Below are 20216 nucleotides of genomic sequence, written 5' to 3' on the forward strand. Positions count from 1 at the left end.
GTCTTTAATTTTATGAAGAAATTACTTTTTTGTGCTATTAATTTAAATAAATCAACTATGGCTATTGGAATCTAAACATATATATCTTCCTTCTTCCCTCAGGTTCTACTTATAATAGATGTTTTGTATACAATGCTTGACATTGGAGGTTATAAATTTTCTTTATCATTCCCCTATAATCTATTATAATGCTTGGTAAGCATATAGTTGAAAGGGTTTAACATAAGCCATTAGTGAACCTTTAAATATTTTGACTTATTTTCTAAGTTCATCATGTTCTGTTTGAGCTGAGCCAACCGTTGATATTTTTCTGTGAAAGTCTGTGTTATTGTTGTGACTGGTTGTCTTGTCAATGTAGACAATGGCAAACATTTGTCCTCATTCCCAAATTTCATATGTGATTATTTATAGGCTAAGACAATACCTGTTTTTAGGGCGCTGAAAAAAGTGTTTCCTCAAGTCATAGTAGACAATGGTTTTTGACAAACGTTCTCTATCCTTTCTTTTTTCCACTATGTTTGCTATTTTCAGTTTCTCCAAAATACCCTTTGATATTTTTCTCTTTGCCAGACTATTTTAGCTTTCCTAGACAATGTCGCAGTGTAATTCACTCTAACACATCGCTCATAAACACCTTTACAATGTCGCAGTGTTATTGATTTTGTGCTCAAAATTTCATTCACAATTATGCCATTTTTATGATTATAAAAGCCTTGTTAATAGTGATTGCTGATTTTGGAAAACACCATAAGCAACTACATTCAGTTTTTGCACACTCTTATTTAGATCTTATTCCATGAATATGAAGATGTTGTAATATTTGCTAATGATAAATCTTGAATCGAAAGTTGTAATATATTACATTAAGTTATCATCATGTAATTGCAGGCAACTTCTAAGAACACTTCTTAGAAGTTCTGCCAAAAGTTATGAGCGATCTTTGTTTTCGAAACAGGGGTTCCATGCATTTCTTATGACATTGAGTTGGGTTCAATCTTTGTGTTTTTTCCCTTCCAGATCTAAATTGTCTTCTCTACTTTTTAAATGGATTTTAAATAAGGGTATATTGAACTAATTGAAGTATAGCATCATCGATTGTGGCATTTCTTTTTGTGTTTTAATTAAAAATTTATACAACATTACTCTTTTTGTGTTAAAAGAGTGTGACACTAGCACTTCTCTAATCTAACATTGATATATCTTTATTCCCTTGTTTGATAATGCTAGTCTAATAAAATCTGCATTCTGGATTTATTTAACAGACCTAATTTATGATATACTATCCAAACTTAAGGTAGTGATCAATGAAATTATGGTACCAGATCAAGAATAAATTGAACCAAAAACAAAATAGAACCAACAATTCAACTCATTATTTATTATTAATACCTAATTTTTTTTCATGCATACATAATTTGCATCACATCAAAGTGGCCAATTTATATTTGTGCCACAAGTATTTGAAGGATCAGTGCAATTTATGAAAGAAGCTCCACTGTGATCTAAGCAGAGTCTCATCTCTAAAAGATGGTAATTGTTTTTTGGATCTTGCAGACAACTAAGTTGAGGATATGCACCAGTACCTGTAAATATTGTCATATTATACAGATTTTTTGGATAAGTCTTATTGTGGACAAATTTGGCTGCTGTAAGGATATTCCATAGATTGTGCCTGCTCGCTCTGAATACTCAAAGCAAGTTGGAAATAATCCAATGAGCTGTTTGGAAATGATGAACATCTGCCATGCTTCTCCCATTCATCTGTCCAAAAACTATAGTCCGTCTTGATTAATAAATTGGGCCAATTTGAAGCAAGAGTAGAGTTCAAAGTAGTTGGAATTTGAGTCTGAAAAGATCAAAATGAATCTAATAAATTCCGACCTCCGCCTTTCTTTTTTACCCCCAAACTGACTTTTTGCTCTTGGAGGTGCTTCGGTTTGTACGAACCGAATTAGTTTTATGGTTTAAAAATTTCGGTTAATACAAACCGAATTCCAGAAGCCAAAAAACAGAAAAAGAACACTCTCAAACCCAGAAACAAAAAACCTAAAAGAAGCAAAATTTGCACAAACCCAGAAGCCAAAAACAAAAAAAGAACACTAAAAAATCATAAAAACTTGAAATTCCAAAACCAAAAGTAGTGAAAAGATGTATATGGTGAGATTAACACGCAAGTGGATGCTAAGCTCAATGAAAAGCTCATACATTTGACCCAGATCAGCAGCGTTTCCATGAGAGTAAAGAAGAGTAGAACTAGCCATTGGATGACGAACATAAACAGCTACAATCTCAGTTCCACGAGGTGTAGGTAGGGGTGGCAAAACGCCCCGGGCCGACCCATTTGACCCACCATTTTTGGCGGGCCGGGCTGAGGTTTTCGGCTCGCTACCTTAAGGTGGCCCGCCCCTGCCTAACCCGCCTAAAAAATGGGGCGGGTTAGCCCGCAGACTTTTTAATTTTTTTTTATTTTTTTACTTTTACTGAAAATTGGGCTTGGAATGAGGAGCCCAAATCTCAATCCAGTAATATTTTTCTCTTGTATAAAACTTTACGTTTCTTTTTCTGCCAAAATTAGGGTTGTTTGTTTCATTCATTCATTTCATCCGCCGTCGTGCTCCCTTTATGCTAGTATTTATCCTTTTATCTTATATTGTAATGAATTATTTATTAACTTAGTTGATGTTTCTGTTAGTTTAATTAAGGGTAATTGTAAGTGTTAGTTTAATTAAGGGTAATTGTAAGGAATTACTTATTAACTTAATGTTTCTGTTAGTTTAATTATCCATATTCTCTGCTGCAATCTTTTCTCAACTCTTAATTATCCCTATTTTCTGTTAGTTATAATTCAACCTGTTTAACTTCACAATCTTCTCTCAATGCAACTTGCTAGTATTTTTTTTAACATTAACTAGGAGGTAAGAATTGTGAAGTTATAATTCAAACTATTAAAAAAAAAAAGTATTTGGCGGGCCGGCCCGCCAACCCGCCAACTCGGCAATAAACGGGCGGGCTTGAGTTGTTGAACCCGGACATCTAAGTTGTCCCGCCCCGCTTTTGGGCGGGCTTAAACGGGGCGGGCATGCCCACTTTGCCACCCCTAGGTGTAGGAAGTTTAAGAATTTCAGAGATCGAAAGGGCAAAATGAAATTTTAGGGGGTATAAAAGAAAGCTTTGAGTCGGAAGAGAAATCATATCTAATAAATTCAAGTGATATAGTAGTAATTAATATAAATGATAATGTATAATAAACTAAAGATTATACTCACCAGTGGTACCATTGACACATTGCTAATTTTGCAAACTATTCAACAAGTTCTCAAGGGTAAAAATGAAAATTCGGGAGGTAGAAAAGAAAGGCGGGAAGTCGGGAGAGAAACATCTTATTTGAGGGCCACAACCCATGTATAGTAAATGTGCTTAACTTTGTATACTGGGATTTACATTGATTAAGAAATATTGCAACATTGTTGTATTTGTTAATTCGTAAGATTGGAGAGTAGTGAAGAGAATCAACTATAAGCTTTGGTTTAAATCAGGGTGTTCTGAAGGGTGTTTTAGAGGAGCAACCGCACATGACACCAAAATTTTAGTGGCATTAATTTTTATTTTTTTAACTTAGTGTGTGCGTATGTGCGTGCGTGCGTGCGTGCATGCGTGTGTGTTAAGATAAATAAATAAATTAAATAATTATTATAATTAAATTTTAAAATAGACTTAAAATTTTATGATTTTGATAGTAAAATCTATTTTAAAAATTAAAAGTTATTAGAGAGATTGAAAGTATAATATTTAAATTTTCTTCAACATTATATGAGACAACCCTGATTTAAATAAGAGTGATCGATGCATGCATTTTCTAATCATCCAAACTTAGACGTTTCTATTTCATGTAGAATTGGAATCATCCAAATGGAACACACAAAGGTAATAAAAGAGGTAAAACTAGTTGTTTGTTTCATTTAAAGCTTGGTCGCAAAATAATGCTAGTCTTGATTGTTAGCATATTCCCTTGTTTGATTTATTTAACAGACCTAATTTATGATATACTATCCAAACTTAAGGTAGTGATCAATGAAATTATGGTACCAGATAAAGAATAAATTGAACCAAAAACAAAATTGAACCAACAATTCAACTCATTATTTATTATTAATACTTAATTATTTTCATGCATACATAATTTGCATCACATCAAAGTGGCCAATATATATTTGTGCCACAAGTATTCGAAGGACTAGTGCAATTTATGTAAGAAGCTCCATCGTGGTGTAAGCAGAGTCTTATCTCTAAAAGATGGTAATTGTTTTTTGGATTTTGCAAACAACTAAGTTCACAGCTGTGTTGGCGGCCACTGCTGTGACAGCTTATAATAATCATACAAGCATTGGTTGGAATTAGCAAAAATGAAAAGATTAAGAAATATTGCAACATTGTTGTTGTATTTGTTAATTGGTAAGATTGGAGAGGTGTGAAGAGCATCAACTGTAAGCTTGGGTTTAAATAAGTGATCAATGCATGCATTTTCTTTTTCGGTCATCCAAACTTACACGGTTCGATTATTTATTTACTATCATGTATTACTTACAAGTTACAACCCTAAACTTGCTACCACTAGCAAGGGCAAATTCTAATATGGACCAATGGTAATTATGGATCAGTCATGAATAACATTATAACGAATATAAATTTCACAAAATTCATTATTGGATTGAAATATATATATATATTATCCATAAAAAAATTAGAAAAATTGAAAATAATTTGATATGTTATTGAGACCGGTTTATCATTTTTTCTTAAATACCGTTAATCTTGATATGTCTCAATAACATATCAAATGATTTTTAATTTTTCTAAAATTTTTTATGGATGACCTATACGGTATCCAACGGTGAATTTTGTAAAATTCCTATTCGTTATAATAGTATTAATCACTTGTCCAGAGTAGACCACCAACAAATAGTCATATTGTTGTAAGCAATTAGTCAATACAATTTTTTTATTCTCACAATTCCAAATCAATAAAATTATAGTTTTGCCAAAATATCACCAAGTTCTGGGAAATATTCAAGAAACACTAGATGACTTCCTCCATCTCAAAATATAAGAGCTAGTTTGACTAATGCACGTATGTCAACGCATAATTTTGATCTCTAATATTTTTAATTCTCTATTAGTAAGAATTATAAAAACTTGATATTTTGAAAATACTTATCAAAACAAATCAAACAAGATCTTATATGCTAATATTTATATCTATATATTATTAAAAAAATATGATCAAAGCAAGATAAATGAATAATGTCATTTTGTCAAATTAGCTCTTATAAAATAGGACGGAAATAGTATTAAGTTACTTCACTAATTTTTTTGAATTATGCTGATCAACAAAATCAATCACTATAAGTAACAATCAATCAAAAGTCGAAAGTATGACAGTGTCACATAACTTCTTTGGTTATGCCATTTTATATATTAAAATATAGACCTAACTCTTTAAAACTCTTTTTTTTTTTTTTTACAGAAAAACTCCTTTAATCATCCAATGAAGCAACGAATTAAAAATAAAAACATGCACAAGATATGCACATCATAGAGATTAAAACAAGAGTCGTAATACAAAGTCATAATACAACAAAAACAAAAGCTACACTCCCAAAAAGAGATACACATCAAATAACCCCCAAACACAACAAAAAGTTCAAATACCACATAAAAACTACTGTAAAAGATCTTAAATTTCACTTTAAAACTCTTATCTTCATGGCACATCTTACAAAAAATGTGGTGTTAATCATTAATCAAGAAACTCTGCCTCACATCTTTCAAGTATTTCACTTCACCACACTTTCAATTCAATCATCTAGTAATAATCAACTATATGCATACCAGATCCTAAATGGTTTTATTGAAAATTTGGTTTCTAATAGAGATCAATGAAGCATTTAGGATCCTAAATGGTTTTATTGAAAATTTGGTTTCTAATACCAGATCCTAATTTGGTTTTATTGAATTGGTGTTTTGTATTTATAAGCATTCTGCAAGCCAAGAGCAATGTAAAGCATAATCAGTTGCCAAGATTAAAAAAAAAAAACCAGAAATACATGCAATCAATTACTTTCTAATTCAACACTTATTGTCACTATTGTTGCCACTCATGTATGAAAGTATTGGAATTTGTGAAAGCAAAGATCCCATGAATCCAGAAGTAGATTGGCCATTTATTTCAATATCTAAATCCCTCCAGAATTTGATGATAAGTAGACTTTCTTCCTCTGTTGATCTTTGAACAACAATCTTAGAAGCATATCCTTTCTTTCTCATTTCATGGCAAATCTCAGAAGGATTATTTGCTTGGAGAGTGACCATATACAACCATCCTTTTTCCGACAAGAGAGTGTCTGCCACAGGCAAAATTCTATCAATTACACTTCTTCCATTCTCGCCACCAGCCCAAGAAGCGGTAATTCCTTCAGACCCAACTTCGTCTTCAGGTGTAGGCACATAAGGAGGGTTCACAACCATAACGTCAACCAACCCTGCTAGTCGCTTCTCAAGTCCTGATGCAATATCGGTCATTATCAACTCCGCATTAACTCCATGTGCTTCCATTGTCTCGTGGGTCACCTTCACTGCATGCGGGTTGATATCAGTTGCAATGTAATTTACACCATTACCTTCTGCCCCAAGAATAAGAGCCAGAGAAGTGATAACATATCCACTGCCACACCCTATTTCCATACAAAATGCTGGATGATGTTCCAGTAGGTTAGTGCGGTCAGCTAGAAGAGCGTCAACCAGTGCAAAAGAGTCATCACATGGTTCGTAAACCTCGTCATGCGAACTCACAAGGCGGATTTGGGCTGTTTTGGGTAACTCCTTGGATGAAGCCTGTTATTGGAAAAATAGATGTTAGTAAACCAAACCTAAGTGGTTCAACTAATTCAAAGGTAAAAAAATCGGACCAAATAAGTAGCAACAACCAAAGACTTTTGCTGTCTTACCATTTTCTCCGTTGTTTAATTTGTTTGTAATATGCGAATAACTACACTTTATCAATTCCAATACTGGATTGCTCTGGTCAATGTCAAGACAACGTTCATAATGTCAGCTTCCTCCCAACTCCTACGTCCTGAACCAAAGATGGCAGATTTGTTAACATGACAGTCAAGTATATACAGCAATAGGAAGAAAGCACAAATAAATAAATACATTTGAATCATGTGTCAAAACTGAAATCCTATGGCTGGTCAATAGGGAAAAACAAGTGAACAAGTGTAAATAATATGATTTTTCCACATGGTTTAAACAATTTTTCTTTTGGCCTTGTTGATACTGTATACTGAAAGAAGAAAAAATGATTTGCAGTGCAAAAGTGATCAAAATTTATATTAGCAATATTTAAGAGCACAGAGTTCTATACACGTATGTATTCAAAATTTCCTGTTTAACTTGACCTTTTCCAGCATAATATGGAACAAAGTCATTTACTATAAGAGTCCAAACTCCAACTTATTGAAGTATATAATATCGATTATTGACCATGTAAAGCTTTAAAACACAATTGCAAGTCTGAACCAAGCCATAAGTAGGGTAGAATAATTGACCACCGTGAGGATGAAACTATTAAGTGAGAACAAAAACTAGTGGCAAAAGGGAGGGAAACACCAAATAATTCAGCAAATCAAAATCATATAACAATTTCTGTTTAATCTCTACACATATTGGACATTCCACATTTTCATGATTAGTTAAATTAGTTAAATTATAAACACATAGGTCTTGTTCATGATTCTCTGGCAATGTATAAAAAATTTGACACTATTTAGGATAATGGAAGACATGTGTCTTTGAAATAATGTAACAGCCAGTAAACTTAAGTGTTCATCCAAATTCCATAGCACAATGAAGCCCATACAGGTGAAAAAACTATGGAAATCATGTAGCAACCTAACCAAGATAAAGTTGGGAATGAGCAGGGAAAATCTGTGTTTTCCAACTGAAACATGGAAGTATAGCCACAAATATAATAATATAATACTCACTCATTTTTCTGCACTGAAGAAATGCAAACTTGTATAAAATGACAAAAGGAGATTGAAATGAGCGAAAAGATGCAGGATTAGAGAGACACGGCTTCATGTTAAATTCGTAAATTTTTGAAGGCAGAAACCTCGTCAATAGCATAAAAAAACTAGGTCCAGGATGTCCAGGTAAAACTATAATTAAATTGATGAGCAGAGATTTAGCAAACAGGCTGACAAGTTTAGGAAAGGAGATTATATCCATCAGAAGAAACATCATGTCAACTCGAGAAGCTCCAGTTGTTTTGTCAGAGAAACCAGGCATTCATAAATCCATTCAGACTGTGGATGTGATGCATCCCTCACCATGAATTCATGCACAATGCCATTGATCTCAACCGAGCTGCAACCAGGAGTCTTCTCTAGTCCTCTCTCCTTCATTATTATCCTTGCACTCCTTGCCTCCTTCCACATTTTTGCTTCACTATACATGCTAGCGAGTAGAACATAGTTTCCACTATCTTGAGGATCAATCTCAAGAAGCTTAAAAGCCGTCCTCTCTCCAATTAGAACATTTCCATGCACACGGCAAGCAAAGAACAAAGCACCCAACACAGCAGCATCTGCCGGCATTGGCATACTTTTAACGAGTTCTTCTGCCTCCTCCAAATGACCAGCTCTTCCGAAGAGGTCCACCATGCATGAGTAGTGTTTAAGCTTGGGAGATAGATTGAATTTAGATCTCATTTCAAAAAAATATTTGCGGCCTTCTTCAACTAAACCTCCATGACAACAAGCTGATAACACACCAAGAAAGGTGATCTCGTCAGGCATTATTCCAATATGAATCATTTTTGAGAAATATGATAGAGCATCTTGAGCATTCCCATGAAGTGCTAAACCACAAATGATGGCTGTCCAGGTCAAACAGTTTCTTTGAGGAATCTCTTCGAAAACCTGGAGTGCCCTTGAAATATTTCCGCACTTGGCATACATGTCGACTAGTGCAGTTCCTAAGGCAACATCAAGAGAAATATTGTGCCTTTCAATATAACGGTGAATCCATATTCCAACATCAAGTGCTCCTAGTTGTGAGCATGCAGACAGGCAGTTAACCATGGTCACTTTATCGGGTTCTACTTTACTAATTTGCATTTCATGGAATAAAGCCAATGCCTCTTTACTATGCTTGGCCTGGACACAGCCACTGATGATGGCATTCCACGGCACAACACTCTTTTCTGGAATTTTATATAAAATCTCCCGAGCAACATCCAGGAAACCGAATCTAGCATATCCCAAAACCATTGTAGTCCATGAAACAAGGGTCTTTTGTGCCATGTTATCAAATAGAACTCTTGCAGGCAACAATTCCCCACACTTCACGTACATGTCCATAAGTGCATTAGTGAGTGGAATTGTCAACTCAAGGCCATGTTCTTCAATGTAACGATGAAATTCTTTGCCAAGATTCAAATCCTGCAATTGAGAACAAGAAGAAATCATCCCAATCATTGTAATCTCATTAGGTTTCACTCTCTCTTCCTCCATTTCCCGATAGATTTTTATAGCATCATTTGCCAGTCCCCTTTTAACACATCCAGTAATCATCGAATTCCATGTTACCAAGTCTCTCACACGACTTTTATTAAACAAATCACATGCAACACTCAACTCCCCACACGCGAGTAGCATAGTGATCGACGCATTATGCACAAATAAATCCAATTCAAACCCAAACTTCAACACATGCCCAAGTATACCAAGACCAACACAACTTAAAGATCGACAAGAACAAGCTTTAAGCAACAATGGGTAAGTATGATTATCCGGCTTCAAAACACCCCCTTGCAACATCCTCTTGTACAGCATAAAACCTCCTTCTACATCTCCACTCTCCACATATCCCCTAATTGTCGCATTCCAAGAAAACACATTGGGCTCTTTAATTCGATACAATATCTTAGTACAATAATCAAGTGCTTTCGACTCAGATAAAGCACAAAACGCTACAAGACGACTCGCAGCAAAACCATCATCAATCAAACCAGTCAATACCATTTGAGCCTGAATTTGCTTCAACTGGACAAGTGACTCGCATCTTTCCAGTATAGCAAGCAAAGGGTTTTTCCTAACAAAACTATGGGTAGTGTTCCAATTTATGGGTTTGACAATTGGTGACAGTGAACTAGTATGAAAAAATGAAATTAAAAAACCTAAATTTGGACATGTTGGATTAATCAAAGTAGAACTAAAACTATATCTATATCTGAATTTGGTGACAAACAAAATTACCATGGTTTGTTGATAAATTTTGCATTGGTTGTTGAAAAACTATACTACAATATTTGGCAACAAGCATAGAAAAAACAATGACAGTAACAAAATTGAATAAAAAACGAAGATTTATTTATCATTTGTGAAGTAATAATAATAATAATGAGAAAAGAAAACCCTAAGGAATCGATTGAAGGGGAAAAGTGATTACCGTTTGAAGAAGCAGAAAAGGAGAGACACAGTGGAGAGAAGGAGGCTTCTTCAGTATGTGGTTCTGTTCGATGATTTCGGTTGCAGTATTTTTAACCGTTGGATTAAATCATTAGCGGAGATACTAAATCCAATATGCGGTGGACAGTGCACCTTAAACAGACTCTCTGCCTGGCAGCAGAGATCAGGAGACAGCAGATAATAAATTGTCACATCTGGTTTTTAGATTTGGGTTCAGTTTTGTTTTATGTTTTTTTCTTTCTCCCATATTTCAAATAGCAAATATAAATCTTATATTCTAATATTTTAATTTTTTTTTTGTAGATATAATATTTTAAATATAAATTTAAACTATGTTTTTTATTTTTAAATTACTCTTTTGGTCCATTAACTAAATTGTTAGTTTTTATGTCAAAAAAAAAAAAAAAACTAAATTGTTAGTTTTATTTTAATTTCCTAATTATTTTTGTTCCTCTTAAGTTCCTTAACTATATTTTCGTTAGTCATAATGGTCTCTTGTTAATTTTTAACCTCTCACGTGTATAAGGTGAATCAACATTGTAAATAGTCTATTATAGACCTCAATAAAATTTATTGAGGTATATGGTAGATCATTTACAATATTGATACACCTTATATATTACATATTTGAGATTAAAATTAACAGAAGATACCATTATAGGTGACAGAGACATAGATAAAGGACCTAAGTGGAACAAAATTAGTTAGAGGATCAAAACGAAACCAACAATTTAATTAAGGGACCAAAAGAATAATTTAACCAATATAAAATTTTCAAAAAAAAAAACAAGTATTTAGACATTATTCTCAACATGATTCCTATTGAATATCAGTATAAAATTAATTTACACCGATAGAACGTATCTATTAAACTCTTGAAAATGTTTGGATCCACACGACTAGATTCAAATTAATGAGTTTGAAAGTAATTTTTGAACAATGAAGGTATATAGACCAAAACAAAAAGAACTAAATAGTACAAGCCCTTTAATTACAAATTTCATAAAGAATAAGGCACAAATGCAGAATAATTCCTTCCTTTTTCCCCTTTTAAGTAATACAATTTTGGTTATTGCTTGTAGCAATCAATTTACATCTCTTCCAACCAAAATTGTGAGGTTTTCCCTGCTGTTACATGTTTTGGCTTCTTGTATATTGTTTGATTCAAATGGCTAGTTTCCCCAGGAAAAGAATCAAACTTGCAAAGCTGCTATATATATTCTTGAAAATTCAGCCAAACATGTCATTTGCGCAATCAGAGAAAAGTCCAAGAAATAGACTTAAAGAGGCTGAAGCAACACAAAGTTCATGCCATGTCACTGTTGCAATGATGCTTGAATTAGAGATGTAAGAGAAGGATGAATGCGTGCAGTTCTTACGGAGCGAGCTTCACTTCTTCCTTCAGCATATTCTTCCCCCAACGGCCACCTTGGGCGTATATCATACTGAAAATAAACCAATGGTCAATCAAAAGTCATTAAGAGCCTTATGAAATGCGAGCATAATGAATTTTTGCAAGTTCACCATGAACAAATTTTCATTAATAACAAGTGTCACAAAAGCCATATGAATTTTGCACCAACTCAACAAGGTCCATTGAGAGTTGATGAAAAGTATCGCATACAAATGGATATAACTTTTAAATGAACCGGGTAACAATGGTAACCGATCTTGTTGATTGTTTGAAAAGTATTAATCATATTTCTCTTTCATAAAATAAATTTATTATCTAATGCATCTAGAGAAATCATAATGTGAAGCAAATTCATCTGATAAAAAATTGTTTCCAATTCATATAATTTGTCAATGCTCAGAAAACACACCACAAAGTCTTCTGGATCTTCTGCAGGAGGTGGAGGGTCATATCTTCCCACGCGAAAGTGCTCAATACCAGTCCAAGCAACCATTACACCTATTGTTCAAGAACAAATTCGTCAAGATATTAGCTTTAAAATAAACAAAGATTAGACAAGATTTTATATCAGCTTCCACATGCCTACTATAATCCTCCTCTTCTGAAAATAACATGATTACCATTGTCAGTACAAAGCCGGGGAGGAGGGCATACAAGTTGCAGGCCATTCTTCTTCACAACCGTATCAAGCCGAGCCCGGACATATTGATTTGATGCAACACCACCAGAGACAACCTGCAACAGACAAGATGTAGAATGACATTCAGTTATTTTAATGTAAATAGAAAGAAGAAGCATTGAAGTTACATCACAAAGCAGCGTTTTAGATTTCAAACTACCAAGTGTTTTATAGAAGGCTCCATCTTCAATGCCCACTGTATTGCTCGTTCACACCTTTCCTCGAGATGTAACACTGCAATTCGCTGCTTGACATGTAGAAGACAGAGAACATAGGAATTAAGACAGAGAACATAGGACATATTATCTCCGTCCTTATTATAGGTCTCTGTTGACTAAATCACGGGAATTAAAAAATTTGGTAGTTTTTCATTTGTTGCCAATTAATATTGCTTTACAAGTTTACATTCAGGAAAGAGAATTAATTTATGTTTTCATCATAGTACTTATCACAGGTTGTAGAAAAAGATGTAGCATAATTAAGGGTAAGTTGGTATAGAAATAATTAAGGGTAGTTGAAAATTTGAAAAGGGTTCTCTAACAGTAGTTAAGGAAAAATCTCAAGAGGGGCTTATATTTAGGAACAAAGGTCTTATATATCAAAAGACAGGAGTTAAAGGCGAAAAAAAGAGAATTTGACGAAATTTTAAACAAAAGGAAGGAAATGCTAAAACTTCATTTATAAACTTTGGAGAGATTCTCTCATAAGCTACAAAACCTACAAAAGTATAACTAACCTGAAAAGAAGCAGCAATGTCAGCTCGTGACAACCGATCTTCATAACTTGCAGAAGAAATAGGAATTTTGGCATCACTGCAGATAGCCCATATACTCATAAGTAACAACAAAACTAAAAGATATTTGCACTATTTACTTCAACAAAAAAAATAACTTGTCATGTGCAATATAAATCATTGAGTTATCTTTGTAGGACAAGACTATTGGTCTAATAAAAATATTAGCAATAATCTGACGTGTAACTACATGAGAAAAAGGTAATACTAAACAGATTGTGTAAATCAATTACTTCCTTCAATGAAGAAAATTTTCATATTAAATTTGTGCTGTTAAAAACATTAGACAAAACATTTGTGATCAGATAAAGGACAGATAATCATCAGGTTTGGCATTGCTCCGTCATTATATATAATTTACTTATAAATTACTAATAAATAACAAATCTATAAATTTTCACGTACATCTTTTTGGACTCAATTGCCAGTCTTACTTGGGTTTTTAGACCAGCATACGAGAAGTTGCAATCTTTGTGCTGCCTCATTGGAATCTACAGCAAAATAAAGTAATGAAATTAAATCTCCAATAGAAGGGCAACAGCGGTCATGGTAATGTGAGGAAACCATAGATGTTCAATGTAGGGCAACAACAATCAAAAGCAGAGGGGAGGGAGAGGAATATAATATCATACAACTTACAGAGAAACTGACTGATTTAGCATTGCCCTCTCTAGCAAGCTCTTCTATAGCAGGACCACCACTTCTGCTCAAATCAAGTCCAAGCCATTTTGCTGACTTGTCATAAGCCTCGCCAATAGCATCATCTATTGTAGTTCCAAGTTGTATGTATTGGCCAAGATCACGTGCAAGAATGAGTAGATTATGTCCCCCTATGAAAACAATATCTGTTATAACCTCATACAAGATAGCCAAGTATACCAATACCTAAAAAATATACTGAATAAGGACTGTCAAATCACAGGTTTGCAACAAACCGGACTGCTCAGAAACTGTACCTCATCTCCACATATAAAAATAAGCAAGATATCATAACATTTGACTTCAATGTGAAATTATGTGTCCAGCTTTAGGAGAATGCAAATTATTGATGGGAAATGAAGGTTATGAGCGAAATCCATATTCTTCTGTATGAAAAGTTAAGGGCGTGAAGAACAGGGAACACTTACAATTTTAAAATCTAGGCTTGTTCTATGTTGTATATATCTACTCCAATTTAAGGTACTCTTGTCCCCTGCAACCACTCATGCGAAGGAACTTGAGCAGCAACAAACCTTGTTCATCATGTCGCCTATGTATGGGTTTACCTAAAGAGTATTCATCAGTCTTAATCAGTTTTTGGGTTCTCCCACTTTACCCACATTGAACCCTGTGTGGTAATTGGTAAACCTTTCTGCGTGTACAAAGCTAAATCACCTTTTGAAGTGATGTGTCTCCTGCTCTGGTTGATCCCTCTTCCGGTTCTCTCAAAGCAAGTGACCATGGTTAGCTCCCCAAGCAAGGTAGATCACATCCGAAACGCAACCAATGCCACACTATTGCAGGTGTTATGCTCTGCGAGTGTCATCCTCCTCCATAGTCAATGTTGCACAGATTACACAAACTGCTCCTAAGTCCAATACGTCGACATGACATCTAATCCTTACCAACCATCTTTCTTGACTAACATGAGGGATGAGAAACGCCATGCCTTGGTTCCAATGCCCGTGGATTAGTGATAAGGTGATAGTTGTCTGTACTTAAACAACTCATTGCACATGGAATGTCTTAACTCTTAAGTTTATGCTAAAGCTTTTTTTAAAAGCCTATATAAAAAGGTCAGGTTTTAAGCCATCCAAGAAACCAATTATGCTTACCAAGCCAGCCTATTTAAGTAAATACAATAAATTTTGTTGTTGCTATTGTTATTTTAGGTTTTGTACATTGTCTAAAATCATATGTGTATTGACATTTTCAATATTTTAGCATATTATCCTATATAAAGACTTGAATCTATAATCTTATATAGAGATAAGTTTATATACTATTTAAAAGTCCTATTGCAAAATGATAATAGCTTATCATGCCAACTAGATTATCTAAAAGGTTAGGTAGGTTATACCTTAAAAATGATGTATGTGATAAAAACAAATTAGGCTTAGACTTTATAAAATTTGGTTCGACTTTTATTTTTATTCTAACAGTCTTTGAAGTAGGATAACGGGTCAGACCAGACATTCACAAAGTCTAAATCAGGTCTAAAAATAGCCTATGACAGGTTGTAGGCCAGACTTGGGCCATATTTGTTTTTGCTCGGCCCAACCTATTGCCACCTCTGTTCATAGGACATAAAATATACCGGATGTGGCTTGACCGAAAGTACATAGCAACATACCAAAAGAAGTGAAGGATCAAGCTGCATACTGCACTAATTCAAAACTCAAATCTGTCCAGAATTGTCTTGGCTTAATTAAAAGGTAGTTGTATTATGCGAAGGTTATTATTACCCACAAATGCCATAAAATACAAATTCCTTGAAACGAGAACTAGAACTAGAAACAGCAATTCCACAACCCAAGGAAGAAAAATGATAACAGAACAAGTTCAAAGAATAGTACGAGCATGACCAATAGAAGTTAAACCCAAAAACAGGTGTACAGGAATATTACCTGAAATAAGTAGGGCCATGAATGGAAACTGCAAATCTTTCTCAATTAACCTGACACAAAAGATATGTCTCAGAAAATAGCACAGTTTCCTAAAGGACGCTAAAAGAGTGCAGAAAATTCTAGAAGCATAACAACATACAGGAACTGAATAGCCATTTGAAATATTTTAAGCATGCCTCTGCCTGCATTCATAGGAAGAAAATAAAATATACATTAGAGGGCCATTATAGCTTTACCTAGCCACTAGAGCATGAGCCTCCATGTGATGGATGCCAATAATTGGTAAATTAAAGCCCCCAGCAATTCTCCGAGCCTTCTGCACCCCTACTGCATTGTGCAAGACATGGACAGATGAGTGAGTAACTGATAGCAGGAATTTCTCTAAATCATACAGAAGATCAGGAAATTAAATATATATGCCTTCCAATAACTGCTATTATTTAAGACAAAGTTACCCAACTTGCATGCTAAAGTGTTTTTCTGTGATGTGGCAGGGACATTAAGCTCATGCAGTTATTAGACCTGACTATCAGTTTTTTTGAATAAGATCAATATCAGTTAATTTTAATCTAACTGATCTAAACTTTGTAGTCCTCGATAAATAGAGCATGTATCTTGTAAGTTGTAACTCATTCTGATGCATGCAAATAAATACGGACTCTAAAGCACTTTTACAAAGTATCTCTAAAGTTGCTTTCACTTCTCATCATTTATTTATTTATTTATTTTTTCTTCTCTGGTCAACCAACAATATTGCAAAATGAGAACACGCAATAAATTGAGAAGAAGAAAAAATTGGGACAAAATTTCTGGCAATTACCATGCAAGAATTGGCACTACTGCATGGTGTTTTTACCAACTAAATAATGGTTCTGTGGTATATCACTGGGAAATATAGGAGTTAACAATTAAATGGAAAGATTAGAGTTATAGTTTTTGTTATGTGTTTATTCTTTTACAGAACTTTAGTTGGAAATAGATAATGAGTGTTCTCACTCAATGTCAATGAATTCACAAAACTTCTGTCTAATTTATTCAAGTCCATTCTTAAATTCATGTATTACCACGAAGGCAGAGACTTAAACCAGGACCAATAGAAACAGCAACTGCGGTAAGATCCTTCTCAGTCATATAAGCTTTATCAAGGGCTTCTTGCACAACCTATAATTAAAAGTAAAAAGGCTATGCACATGTCAATAATTCATTAAAAGGGGGGGGTGGGAGATAAAGAGATATTGAAAAAGGTATAGGAAGCCATATTAGAAATCTGTTTGAGAAATGAGAACCCGGTGGCACTCAACAAACATTATCCTAGGGCCCAATGTAACTCAAAAGATACTAATATTCCACCCACCAGGTTCTGTTTGAAGGAATTGTCCAGCAACTAAGACGGGCACCGATAACTGGTAAGATGCATGGCCGTTACAAACAGTGGAATACAGATATATTGATAAAATTTGCATAAGGCGGCAAGGATGTATTTGTGTGGTCACCTTATAGAAAGCTTTGAAGTTCAAACAAATGGATCATTATGTGACAAAAGTATACTTAAGATATAAATTGTCTGCCCTGACCGTTAAAGGATGTGCTCAAGCTGGGATATATTAATAACAGGATAAGAATGATGTACCTGGTCTATCACTTGTGAGTGAGCTTCTTCTGCCATTTTTGGAGCAACTCCTCCATACTTCACAAGCAGATCTGCCTTAATGTGAAGAAGTTGCACAGTTAGAAAGCACTTTTATGTAAAATAAAACCACATGCTTAGTAAAAACATCATAGCATTAGTGCTTAATCATTAGGCAGAAAATGAAATTAGCACAGATTAAAATTATCTTCCCTTGCATCTTATAATAATCGATAAACTTCTCGGAAGCACCAAACCAATTCGACCAAACTTAGTTATTTTTACTACTAGTTCAGGCAACAGTTAAAATTACCTTTTGCAACATGTTTAATTAGTTTTTTATTCCGTATATTATCATCTCATTATGCTTCCTTAGAGCCAATTTATAATTTATTCAATGAAGAATGCATCCACGTATAATTATCCCTCTTATTCTTTTCCCGTGGACTGGTTGGTTATGCATAGAATTAGCAAATTTAAAGAGGACAATCCCACCAATAATATATATGATATCTAGCTAATACAGCATGTAAATAAGTTATATATGATATCTAAAGGCTCTGTTTGGCAATGTCAAACTTTGAGCTTATGGCTTATAAGTTATAACTTATAGCTTATGAGCTCATATTGAAAAAAATAACATTTTTTTCTTCTCATGAGCTTATAGCTTATTCTTACTAGCTTATAGCTTGTCATTATTTTTAATTAAACATATATTTTTTCATGTCATTTCATATTTATAAGCTAGTTTAACCACAAATTCAATCAACTAGCATATCCGCTATAAGATAATTTATCAACTATCCGCTAATTTTTGTCAAACAGAGCCGAAGTGTAGGTGCTACATCAGTTTCCTACTCCAAACTAAGTTAACAAAATAATAACATAATAAAATTTTGCATCAATTTAACTTCAATTCAGTTATATACTAAAATAGGAGCAACAAAACAAAATTAGTCAATGCATAACATTACTCGTACCTGAGAAGATATCACCTGGCTCAGAATTTCACCGTCACTTCTCACCTAAACCACAAAATCCATCAAACTACAATCCAAAACACATCGCAAAAAAAAGATAAAAACAAGAACAAATTGAAAATAAAAATAAAAATGAAAGCTTACAACAGCGGCGGCAGTGTCGTCGCAGCTAGTTTCGATGCCCAAAACGACAATATCTCCATTGCGTTTTGGAGTTGGGTTTTGTATGCAAGAGACGGTGCGGGTAGAATATTTATGCGGGAATTGGATTCTGCGGAGAGATGTGAAAAGTAATGGTTTTGGAAGGAGTTTTATGCGGGAAATTGTTGGAATCGCCGTTGTAGAGAGAAAAAGTAGCATTTTGATGTGTTGAAGAAGAAAGGAGAATCAGTTGCAGGCTTGCAGCAAGCTACGTAAACAAGATGCAATAGATAAGAAGTTGAAAAAGGGTTGGACTCAAAAAGAGACAATTTTTGCAATTTTAGGTGCAGATTAAAAAAATAGTAATTTTTATATTTAATAGTTTAGAGATTAATTTTTAATTTTTTTATAGAAAATAGAATTTATTTTTTGGTAGTTATTTTATGTTTTTTATCGTAATAAAAATAATTTCTTTTAATGAAATAACATTTCATTTGTTTTTTGTTTACAATGAACCGATGATCGAACTCAGGACCTCTAGCAAACTATCCAAATCTCTTCACCACTAGACTAAACATAGTGACTTAACATTTCTTGTTTGAATATGACATGTAAAAACAATTTTTTTTTATTAATTGCAAAATAACTTTAACCTTTTTTATCTACGTGTGAGTACTAAAAGGTGAAAGTTATTTTGTAATTAATAAAAAAATCATTTTAATTATATTATACTATCATCTTTTATACTAAGTTCAGCGTCAATCCCACTAAACCAACTAACAATTAGCTGCTTAACTAGTGCCCGAAAATAACGTTTAGGCTCCGTTTGACCCTACTTATTTTCCACTTTTTTCTTCTCCTTCAAAATAGTAAATAAGTAAAAAAATTGTGTTTGACCCAACTTCTTCTTATTTTCCACTTCTTTACTTTATTTCTCTAATTCTTTTAAAAAGAAATAGGGTCAAATACAATTTTGAGGAGTGCTAGCAACACACTCTTTAACAAACACACTTTAACACACTCTCTTCTATTGGTTAAAATTTATATGGGTCCCATAAAAATTATATTGGTCCACATTTTTTTATGGGAACCATGTAAATTTCAACCAATAAAAGAGAGTGTGTTGGAGTGTGTTTGTTAAAGAGTGTGTTGCTAGCATTATTCTACAATTTTATACTTCTCTATTTCTTTTAAGGAGAAATAAAAAAATAGAAAATAAGTAGGGTCAAACGGCTCTTAGCATGACTATTATTTTAAGGGTTATGTTAACTTGTGCCCTAAGGGCACATGTTAAGCTACCTAAAAATAGAAATATAGTTTTTAATGATAGAAAACATTTAATGTCTAGAGAATTGAATACACCACAAGTTCAATAAATTTTTTCCACATTTATCTCCTTAACATGTGCCCTTAAGGGCGCAAGTTAACATTCTCCTTATTTTAA

General features: G+C 33.8%; 2 protein-coding genes across 4 annotated transcripts; both read right to left on the reverse strand.

Moving 5' to 3' along the window:
* Positions 1-6114: 6114 nt before the first annotated feature.
* On the reverse strand, positions 6115-10495 carry LOC123920240 (pentatricopeptide repeat-containing protein At2g22410, mitochondrial). Its single transcript, XM_045972456.1, is given in 5 exon segments — positions 6115-6891; positions 6991-7125; positions 7543-7623; positions 7919-7986; positions 8300-10495. Coding segments are annotated over 5 exon segments (3072 nt in total). The 5' UTR covers positions 10323-10495; the 3' UTR covers positions 6115-6126.
* An 853-nt stretch (positions 10496-11348) lies between these two features.
* Positions 11349-19099, reverse strand: LOC123920239 (probable tRNA N6-adenosine threonylcarbamoyltransferase, mitochondrial). 3 transcript variants are annotated; one of them, XM_045972452.1, is made up of 13 exons: positions 18776-19099; positions 18632-18676; positions 17655-17729; positions 17089-17185; positions 16261-16351; positions 16025-16074; positions 14058-14248; positions 13824-13909; positions 13362-13437; positions 12786-12869; positions 12567-12681; positions 12356-12444; positions 11349-11977 (listed from the first exon to the last, which is right to left on the reverse strand). In XM_045972452.1, exons 1-13 carry the CDS (start codon positions 18989-18991, stop codon positions 11849-11851), a joined length of 1344 nt encoding a protein of 447 aa, XP_045828408.1. In that variant the 5' UTR covers positions 18992-19099; the 3' UTR covers positions 11349-11848. The 3 variants fall into 3 exon arrangements, with proteins under 3 accessions (XP_045828408.1, XP_045828411.1, XP_045828410.1); XM_045972455.1 differs by lacking the exon at positions 11349-11977 and having other exon boundaries at positions 12533-12681; positions 18776-19078; XM_045972454.1 differs by lacking the exon at positions 11349-11977 and having other exon boundaries at positions 12529-12681; positions 18776-19078.
* Positions 19100-20216: the final 1117 nt, after the last annotated feature.

This window comes from Trifolium pratense, linkage group LG4 (genome assembly GCF_020283565.1).
Source record: "Trifolium pratense cultivar HEN17-A07 linkage group LG4, ARS_RC_1.1, whole genome shotgun sequence".
NCBI classification, from domain to species: Eukaryota; Viridiplantae; Streptophyta; class Magnoliopsida; order Fabales; family Fabaceae; genus Trifolium; species Trifolium pratense.

Bases quoted from the DNA above. Each gene is read 5' to 3' on its own strand.
- LOC123920239 (XM_045972452.1), bottom strand. From the start codon at position 18,991: ATGCTACTTTTTCTCTCTACAACGGCGATTCCAACAATTTCCCGCATA. The intron at 17,730-18,631 runs GTACGAGTAATG...CTTCACATTAAG, and splicing joins GCCAGGTGATATCTTCTCAG to GCAGATCTGCTTGTGAAGTA. The intron at 12,682-12,785 runs GTAGTTTGAAAT...TGTCTGTTGCAG, and splicing joins AGCCTTCTATAAAACACTTG to GTTGTCTCTGGTGGTGTTGC.